Source organism: Medicago truncatula, chromosome 5 (assembly GCF_003473485.1).
Source record: "Medicago truncatula cultivar Jemalong A17 chromosome 5, MtrunA17r5.0-ANR, whole genome shotgun sequence".
NCBI classification, from domain to species: Eukaryota; Viridiplantae; Streptophyta; class Magnoliopsida; order Fabales; family Fabaceae; genus Medicago; species Medicago truncatula.
This window is the reverse complement of record NC_053046.1, coordinates 29,364,088-29,374,582: the sequence shown is the minus strand read 5'-3', so window position 1 is coordinate 29,374,582 and position 10,495 is coordinate 29,364,088. Positions and strand designations below refer to the sequence as shown.

At 31.5% G+C, this 10,495-nt stretch overlaps 1 protein-coding gene across 2 annotated transcripts; it reads right to left on the bottom strand.

Moving 5' to 3' along the window:
• Positions 1 to 236: 236 nt before the first annotated feature.
• Positions 237 to 5,500, bottom strand: LOC11433693 (VIN3-like protein 2). 2 transcript variants are annotated; one of them, XM_024783400.2, is made up of 4 exons: positions 5,270 to 5,500; positions 2,590 to 3,241; positions 1,930 to 2,249; positions 237 to 1,224 (listed from the first exon to the last, which is right to left on the bottom strand). In XM_024783400.2, the coding sequence occupies exons 1-4, from the start codon at positions 5,316 to 5,318 to the stop codon at positions 464 to 466; spliced, it is 1,782 nt and encodes a 593-aa protein (XP_024639168.1). In that variant the 5' UTR covers positions 5,319 to 5,500; the 3' UTR covers positions 237 to 463. The 2 variants fall into 2 exon arrangements, with proteins under 2 accessions (XP_024639168.1, XP_003615310.2); XM_003615262.3 differs by having other exon boundaries at positions 237 to 1,227; positions 5,270 to 5,499.
• Between the last annotated feature and the right edge of the window lie 4,995 nt (positions 5,501 to 10,495).

Sequence of the window (10,495 nt, the reverse complement as noted above, 5' to 3'; positions counted from 1 at the left end):
CGTAAGAAAAAAATGTATCCAATATCGGTCCACCAAATCAATCATCAATCCATAATTAAAATATATTTTTACTACCCTTTTTAACGAGTTTTTGTTACTAGATTAAATTTTATAGGATCTAATAAATCAGGTGAATCTCTTACTAAATCTCACTCTATTTGGTGGAACCAACTTCATGTTTGAAAGACCATACACGACTACTACCTAATAATAAAGAATGCAATAAAAAAAAAAAGTGTTAAAATGCATGTTACTAAGATTTCTTTAAATAACATAAATTAATGCACCCCATCACTAGCTAGAGGAACAACTGAAAAATCTGATCCATGTACTGACCCTAAGTTCAAACTACTTTATAGATATCCAGTACCATTTATAATCGAACTAATAAAACCACCCAATGCCATATAGGTTCAGTGGAATCAAACCAAAAAACAAATATTAAATGTAGAAACTATCTCTACTAAGATTTTTGATCGCAACAAATCTCATCAGTGAAAGTGTGTATTAGCTGGTCTGCTAAGCTTGCAGGGTCATCAATCAGTGCATCAACAAAAGCACTAACCACCCTTCGTTCTTGCTGATTAGCCTTGAGACTGAACCAAGTGAGAAACTTCACTCTGAAGATTTCGTCTATGTGCCCTTGATGCTCTAACCATTTGACTACCCTCACAGAATACTCATAATCATTTTCCTTCACGCGTTTTCTAGAATTTAAACCAGTCATTTGTCTCATTTCGTTGGATTTAGAAGGTGTGGCAGGTGGAATTGCTGCAAAACTTTTATGCGAAAAAGGTTCTGCTGTTGGAGGCTTGCTAAGAAACTCTTCAATCCAGTTCGGGATGTTTAAAAGCATGTGCTTTTCAGCAGGTATCTTAATTTGGTCTGGTGCACATGTGTTGACAGTTGAATGATTCGCAATATGTCGAATAACTTTTGGAGGTTGTTTGCAAGGTGTTACCCATTTAGCTTCTGCTGCACCTAAAATCCCTGTGCTGCTGAATATAGAAGCCTTGCAAGAGTACTCAGTAGACGGTGTGAGGTTTTCTAACTTGAATCTTTTCTCAGGCCTCAAAACAATGAAAGTGGGTTGTTCCGGATAGTCCATTGTTGATATTCCGTGCCAAAGCCTGCAGCCTAGAAAGTTCTTTAAAAGTTTGTCGTTGTATTCAAGCACAATGACCACTGAGGTAGGAAGACACTCTTCAAAATGTAAAGAGCATGCTGCTGTCAAGAAAAGCCAAATTAGTGTAGGTTAATAGAAAAACAAAATTATCTGATACATGAATGTATAATCAAATCAGTGTTGTTTTCTGCCGACGATGTTCGAATATTTACTTCTATATCCTCCCACATGATGATACAAGTGTAAAATATAAAGATAAATATAGAAAGAATGCAATGTCATTTATCTCGATGATTATCTATGACGTGCTTACATAGACACGGACACGATATTGACATAGACACCGGTAATAATTATTTGACGAAATAGACGTGATTAAATTTAACCACACGTGTCAATGTTTGACATTGACACATGTCGGACACCAAACACGCCTTCAATCTAAAGTTCAGGTGCTCATACATGATTATGCCTATATATGGTCGTGGGATGAGACTTGGAGGTGCAATCCATTTAAAATGTCCAATTTTGCTTTAAGAGTTAATTGAAGAAAAGGCAAATTGTTGAGTTTCTCCATTGCCTTTGCTGAAAGTACTATCTAGTACTCTGATACTAATAAGATGCCTATAATGCTATTTTGGATTCAAAATTTCAAGAATGAACAGCCATCAAGGCTCTTCGAACTTCGATTACTGTACTAAATTACAATTAACATAAAAACCCAGAGGGTATCCGGTTCTTCGTGACAATTAAAAGCTCAATCAGCTGACCTTATACAAAAAAGTAAAAAATTAAAAACTTACTTGGTGCTTCTTTCTTTTCTGCACAACTAGAAAAGATTTCAGAAAACTTTAAATCAAAACATTGAACTGCAGTAGAGCACAACTTCTGAACCTCAGCACCACACGAGAGCCTGCTCACAATTCCACGAGTCATCCTAGCATATACATGATCCAGAGGTCCCACTTCATTCTCCAGTAATTTGAGAGCAGTTTCTACAATCTTTTGCACTTCCTTGTATACTTTTGTTCCTATGAGCATTCTGTGGGCCAAGGAAATTCGCAAAGAGAGTATATCCACTCTTCTTGCTTCTTTGGCAACCAATAATTGCTTTCTCCAAGTCCTATTAAATCCAAATATCCATTCAAATAATCAATATTTTACACAGTGCGCCTTAAACAGTTGAAGAACAACCGGTACGACTCTATCATTAACATGACTTTTGACGATAAGTTTTCCCGATAATATATGAACAGATAATAAGTATTCAATGGGATTTGTGTGTGTAATTATGTAGTATGTATGTAATTATGTATGTGTGTGTGTGGGCCTAAGCGCAAAAGGAAACTACAAAGAAACTAAACCAGGAGTCAAAACTCCAGAAATATTAGCTAAAAGTAAATTACTAATCTATCTGTATATTTTACTTTTGTGTGTATACAAAGTAGTTGTAAACTAATTACCTCATTAAGTCGTTAATTTTTCCACAAGAAACACAATAGAAGCTTCCATCTAAGGTTGTACTACAACCTCCCTTCAAAATGCAAGCCATTTGATTACTTAAGGCACATTGCAAATGGCATGACATTCCACATGATGCCTCATTTGGATTATCAGAGGTGCAGGTCAACCACAAACTGGGATCCTTGTTATCATCGTAACAACGACATATACAACAAGAACATCTCTTGCAAAACGAACGTTCTGGATTCAGCGTAGCTTTGCATGCAACATTCTGACACACTAAGGTTTTCATTGTTTCCTCATTTGTGTTCTCTAGTTGAACATTACGTAAATCTGGAGATGGAGGTTCCTTTTTCCTTTTAGATCCTATGCAACTTTTGGAAGGAGAATAAGCAAAAGCATTTTGGTCAACGTGCAAGTTGGATTTCTTAGAAATTAACTTCAGAAGATATTCTATCATCTGGTCCTTCGTGTATCCTGTGTACTTCCGTTCTTTGCCTAATTCAGCACAGATTAATTCTAGGAGTTCCCGGCGAGTAAACGCTTGAAGTATATTTGGGGCATCTTTGGACTGACGAGCAACCTCGTGAACAAGTCTTTGCTTGTCTTGGAAATTCAGCACACCACATTTTGCAGGGTCAAGAAGAAAACCTGTATCAAATGAAATATGAGTATCATTCATAGGTTGATATTATCTCAGAAATGAAAATAAATGAAGTGCTGAATGTCGTCCATAGAAAATTTGAACACTATATTTATCATCTTTCTTAAATATCTACCACACATAAATTAAACACCTTAATTGCGGACAGTTTTACCCTAGAAGGCAACGACAACAACATCTCTTAAATGTTTGTCAAAATGTGTGAAAGGTGTAGGCTAGAAACGAGATGACATGACTTAATTTGATGAACATACTGTTGGTCAAACTAAGCATTAATTATAACTTAAATCAGGGGTGTCGGCCAGCCACAAAACCACCTTACAATATGGCGTTTTGGCATACGGTGGAAACATGGCGGATATGATAGGTGTTGCAGCCTTTGACAGATAACATTTTGATAACACAGATCAAAACGGCGAAGATAACAATGAAGCTGTCATCCTGAATATTTCAAAACATAAAAATCACTATTATATTAACTTCTAAGACAATTTGCTCTGCAGTTCATATGCACGTTGCATTATAGTGAATTTCAAAGGATCTGGCTAAACACAATTGTTTGAGTCCATATTTCTAATTAATATTTTCTTATCATGAGATGGCAAGGCAAAGCCAGTAGATATAAAGTATTATCATATCTTCCTTTTGGAAGTGAAGGAGGTGCCGTAAGGAAAATCCTCAGAGGAATACGGAAAAACAGTATTCACAGATCAACAACCATACTTTTTCCTCATTTTTCTTTAAAAGATCAAAATTATCCCAAACAACGCTATATCAGCTGCATTATCAATTTCAGAATGGAAATTACAAGTTTCAGAACTGTCAATTAATGTCTATACCTTTCAGAGCCCTAAGAAATATATGGTGGCGAAACACATGAATCATTCTCAGGGAGGGTTAATTGAGGTACCATGTGAGATGTTTAGATACAAGATTGAAGGTTTCAAAATTGATTATGTTTCCTATCAAATGCCATTTTAACAAAAACATAGATGTTTGATTACTTCTTTTTTTACTCTCTCCTGGTGCTGGTTTTGAACCGAGTATTTGAAGGTTGAGGCATACCGCAGACTAACAAAACACTCAGGAAACTGCCGGCATGATTTATTAAATTAAATCAAAATTGATTGACTCAACCTCAGTAAGTAACTTTGTATTGAGTTAAAAATTGACATTAAATTTTACATTAAACATGCATTTAGAGTAAAAAACCCAAATACAATTCACTTAAAAGTTCAAACTCATTTTCAGCATATCAATTTTACAAAATCAATTTCATTCAGAATCACAAATGCTCACAAACACACACACACACACTGCAGACAAAATATAGATGATGCCGAAAATAATAATGCTTGCTAGCCTCAATTACAAATTTTTTATAGCATTATTAATTTTCCAACCCCACCCCCTATTTATTATAACACTCATGTACATATACTATGCATTTTTTTGGGTGAACCCACATGTCTACTCCTACTAGATGCAACCAAATCAAAAAGCCGTCATACACTAAATGTGAACACCATCAACAAAGATTCAAAGCATCATTTGCAACGTTGCGAGACACTAACCCCTTTATCCGCGATGGATAATACTATCCCGTAACAAAATATAAGCAAAATTATGGGCTAATCTCATTTAAAAAGATCAAGAGTCACCCTAGCTCTTTTTTTTTGTCTCTAGGCGAAATGACAAGCGCCACATGAAACTCACATAGACAACTACGATGTCCCGGGTTCAACCCAGATGAATGTGTCCAACCTAGCAATATCGACTTTGTTATTTGAGTAAGAGGGTCACTCTAGTTATAAAAAAAAATATTTTTTCCAAAATTTCCCAAAAAAGAAAGAATAAGAGAAATTTGAGCGTAACAGGAAATTTTGTATAAGCTACATTGTTAACAGGAGAAAAGGAAGAAAAAAAGTTGATGGTGGTGTTGTTAAGTTATTAAAGAGAGATAAAGAAGAAGAAGCGTAAATCAGAGAGAGAGAGAGAAAGAGAAAGAGACAAACCCGTGTTGGTTGTAGTTGAAAAACACATCTTGTTTTGTTGTTCATTCATGATTCTTGTTCTTGTTCTGCTTCCGAAACCACACAAGACTAGACAGTTTTATCTGAGAATCTGTAACATTACTTCACAACACAACTGCTGTGTACTTGTGTTGAGAGAGAGAGAGAGAGAGAAAGGAGAGAGAGTGGGAGAGTAGAGCACTAGAGTGTCATGTAATCTGAGCATTCAATGTCACGATGAGTGATTTGTTTCGCATAAATTAATTAATTAATTAATTTCCTAGAAGTAAAAGCACCCAAGCAAATTATTGTTAGTAATTAATTAATAATACTAACTTCCGTGCTCAAAAAATAACAAGAAAAATATTACTCCCTCCGTCCCAAATTGTATGACGTTTTGGGTATTTCACACATATTAAGAAATACAATTAATATTGTTAATATTGTGTGGAAAATAGATATTATGAGTTGTTTTACAAAATTGTCCTTAATAAATTATATGGAAAAATAAATGAAAGAATTGAAAGAAGATAGAGTAATAAATAATTAAAGTTATAATAGAAAAAGTATCATTAATGTTGCATTGGTATTTTAAAACGACATATAATTTGAGACAATTTTTTTCCCTAAAGCGACATACAATTTGGGACGTAGGGAGTAACTTGTGTCATTAGGATACATGTTAAGAATTTCACTAATAAAAATTACTCTCTCTGTTCCTTTTTAAGTGTCTCTTTTGGAGAAAAATTTTGTTCCTATTTAACTGTCACTTTCAAAGTTCAATGTAACATTAAATGTTGTTTTACCAATATTATCCTTAGTTATTTATTGCGGAGAGAGAAATATATAAAATGAGATGTTAAATGAATAAGGTCATTATAGTAAAAGTATAACTTATTGCATCAAAAGTAGTAATAATTATTGATTGTCTTGGTTGGTGTAAAATGTCAAAATATGACAATTAAAAAGGAACGGAGGTAGTGTATATTGATAATTATGTTAATTTAATGCTCAAAATATTTAATATTAACTCTTTTTCAATAAATTCTTACAATTAATAGAATGACATTAATGTTTAACATGTACTTTTAGGACACAAGTTAACATGACCCAAATAACAATAAGATGATGTCCGATAGACATCTCATCCATCAATTCTACATTTTGGGGGCACATGTACTTCATCGGTCTCAAAATATTTAAAAAATATAAAATCAATAAAAGTTAATGTATTTGATTCAAAATTTGTACAAAATACATTAACTTATATTGACCTATTTTTTTTAGAGTTTGGAATGGTGGGAGTACATTCTTTAAGAGTGCGTTTATTTCAAATTATATTTATAGATTTCTTAGAATAAAATTATAAAAATATTCATGTCTATATTTGTTACAAGTTCATTAAATTTTATTCTCACATATAAAATGTGTTTGGGAATAGAAAAAATTTCTCAAACAAAAGGGTGAGAATAAAGTTTCTCACGAAGATGAGAATAAATTCATGTGTAATTATCAATTATCTATTAATCTCCTTATTTTTAAGGTTTCTGCGAATATTATATTATTAACCAAACATTTTTTTTTCTAAATAAATTAGAATAAATTCACATCTTTCTACCCAAGAGCGCTTAGATGAGATGGAACGGATCTCTTCTAGCTTAACCAATGTCCTGAGTTCGAATCCAGCCTTAGGCATATAGTAGTGTTAAAACTTTTAGGGAGAGCCTGGATGCTCGGATTACACCAAAAAAATTCACATCTTTCTATTCTTAGCAATGTTAATCTTAAGAATAAATTTAGTAAATTTGGAAAGAGAAAAAAAAAGTTGAAAATGTGGGGTCCATCTGATATGTGGAATTAATCAATGAAATGTACTTCAATTTTCTTATTTTTCTTAAATATGTAATTAACTTTTATGAATATGTGGAATTTTTTTTAATATAATACTTACATATTATTGTATACAGATCAATAAGGATTAATACAACATGTAATACCAACATTAGAGATGGAAATATGTCATATTAGTCTACAGGAGCCTACGACGGGTTAAACTAAACCATACTTTTTTCTTAAATAGTGAAGGTTTAAACTTTTTTAGAAGTTTATTTAGCTTAAAAGGTCATGTCACATGTCATTCAAAAAACCTCTTAAGTATATTAGGTCGACATATTTAAGTAAATATGAATAATATTATTTATTATTATATTATATTTTGTACTTTGATTAAAATATAAAGTTGTTAACTTTTTCGGTAATTTAAGCTTATTAGTATATAATAATTTAAGCTTATTAATATAAAGTTGTTAACTTTTTGCATATTTAAGTGTATTATTATAAATTAAAACTGAAATATGATACAATTTATAATAAAATTTTCTAAAAACTCATGTTTATTATAAAAAGAGAGTTTAATCTAGTTGATCAATTAGTTCGCTAATCTATTTTAACTTAGATCACATTGCTTATTTAAAGATGTTCATATGATATAGACTTTTAAACAGGCTATCCAATTATATCAAACTTTCAGAATAACAAACTCAAACCTAAAAAATAAGCTCATGACAAGTTACATATCAGACTCAAGCCTTACAAAATTTGACAGACCAAACTTAAGCCTTATAAAATTCAGCTCGATCTAACCTATTTCCATCCCTAACCAACATTATTATGTTGGATATTTTTCCAGTGTTATGAATTTGAACTCAAATTTTTTGACTTTAGGTATGTGAGTTTTTATTTTGACAAATATTTTAGGTATGTATGCTTATAATATTGATAAAAGATATTGTACATAACTTCTGTCAAAAAAAAAAAAAAAAACTACATACCCAGTCGATAAAAAAAGGAGTAATATATTTGATTTTTTTTTTTAAATAAAATTGTCGTGTATATTTTGTGTATAAATTACTTTGTATAAGTAAAAGAAATATTTGGCTAAATTACATCGGAGGTCTGTAATAGATTGATAAAAGTTATCTTGGTCACACATAAGTTCTTTAAGTTTGAGGTTTATAATAAATTGATCATTTAAGTTATTTTGGTCACGCATAAGCCCTTTAAATTTGTAAACATTTTCGATTTAATCATTTTGCCACTTATCGTTTTTGTAATGTTTGATTAACAAATGACTCATTCTCTTCAATGATACATGAAACTATGAATGTCCATTTAATTTAATTTATATGAGTAGATTGACTCATTCTCATGACTAATAACAAAGTTAGATCAAATTTTGGGACGCATCTTGGTGTCAGATGTGAGTCCAATGACCATTATTATATCTCTTAAACCAATACCATATATTTCCCTCTTACTATATGCATGCTCAGTTAGGCACCCAAGTTTCCTTAAACTTTAGAGTTTGGTCTCTAGTTTTTTTAAATTTTTAAACACACTTGTAGTCCTTTTTTCGATCGAGTCAATACACAAACATCGCCCCCTTTTACTTTAGACTCAAAATATACTGATATTTTCATTTGCATATGATTATTTTTTATCAACATTCCAGAAAAGTCAACAGTGTTTTCTTGTCATGTAAAAGTCAGTATCCGCATCTATTAAGACCACTAACAATTACTTTTTTTGGGCAAATCAACAATGATTTAAAAAATAATAATGTTAGAAATATATTCTGCCCAAAACAAAACAGTTAAAAATAAAAATAAATAAAAGTATTTTGGATCGAAATTCACAAATTTTATTAAAGATGGAGAGAAAACATTCTTCTACCAGCAGCAACAGCTTGAAGAAGACTTTGCAAATAAAACTAGAGACCAAGAATCAAAACAAGAACAAGCCTTCTTTCACCAATCAAGACTTCAACATGAATTTTGAGTGCGAAAGAGTATCAAATACTTTGGCATCATTTTGGTGTATGGACATTCTTTGATTGATGCTGATTTTCATGATGATGATCTACCTTTGGTTAGTATATACGCAATTCTTTTTTATTACTTCTTTGCTTTCCAATTTTATATATAAGAAGAGTTTAAAGGAGATGCATTATATATAAGACCAGTTTAGGTAAATCTTCCCTCTTTTTTTTTCTTCCAAAAAATAAATATTGAAAATGAAATGAGTTTAAATTTGGATGAAAGTGCACTCTCATTCAACTCTCTATACACACACTCCTTCCTCATCATAATATATATTTCTCCGATAAATAAATAGGTGTAATGTGTCATTCAAACATCACATTGAAAAATAATGAATTTTTGATTTGGTCCCAATCAATTTTCTCACGGCCCTATTAAACTGAGTAGAAGCCTAATTTGTCTTCTAGTAAAGATGTCAATGACTATTTTAAATATTAAGAGACTAAATTGGGTTGTCGGAAATTATGAATGACTAAATTGAATATTCATTTTTATAAAAATTAACTTACCATGCAAGTTCCTAAAAGAAACTTGTCGTTCAAGCATTAGCCTGGAAGCGTCTTCAATGATGAACAAATGAGTATAAAGAGATTTGGTTACATTTGAAAGTTGCTATGTTTCAAATATATAAACCAAATATTTACACTTGAATAGAAGACAATCAGACAATAAGTTGCGTCGTAAATAATTTGTTACATTTTGACTAGAAAAATAGTATTTTAGATTGAAAGATTAACATGTTATTCATAAATTATTGAATTTGTACCTTTGAATCTTGGTTGCAGGATGATGATAGTGACTTGGAATGTGAAAGGGAAACATTACCCATACCCAAACAAACTGCATTGCAAGCTGCAGTATGTTTGCAGTGCAGGTATGTTGACCCTATGCTTAATATGCACTTTTCTTCTTTTTTTGTTTGGTACAAATGTGTACTCATTCTATTCTATTTTGCCAATACTAGTAGTCTAGAACTAACCACTAACCAGGACATTAGTTAAGAATTGTAAAAATAAAAGGGACATTAATTAAGAAATCAATCTATAAAGATTTTATTAAAATTTATACTAATTGAAATTATTATCACACTGATTTTTTTTTTCTCAATAAAAAGTTCGATCTATATATTGATTCTTTAACAACAAGTATTGTACTTTGTAGCAAGACCCTGCATATATGTTGTGCTCCATGACACTTTTTTTTATGCATAAATCATGAAAGCATTTTTAAAAGTTTTTAACCAAGGACAAAAAAATGCTTATAATGACTAGAACATCCAGGCATATAAGATGCAACTAATCTTGCGAAACTATCAACTCTAATTTAAGAATATGTTGCTAAAAGAAATAAC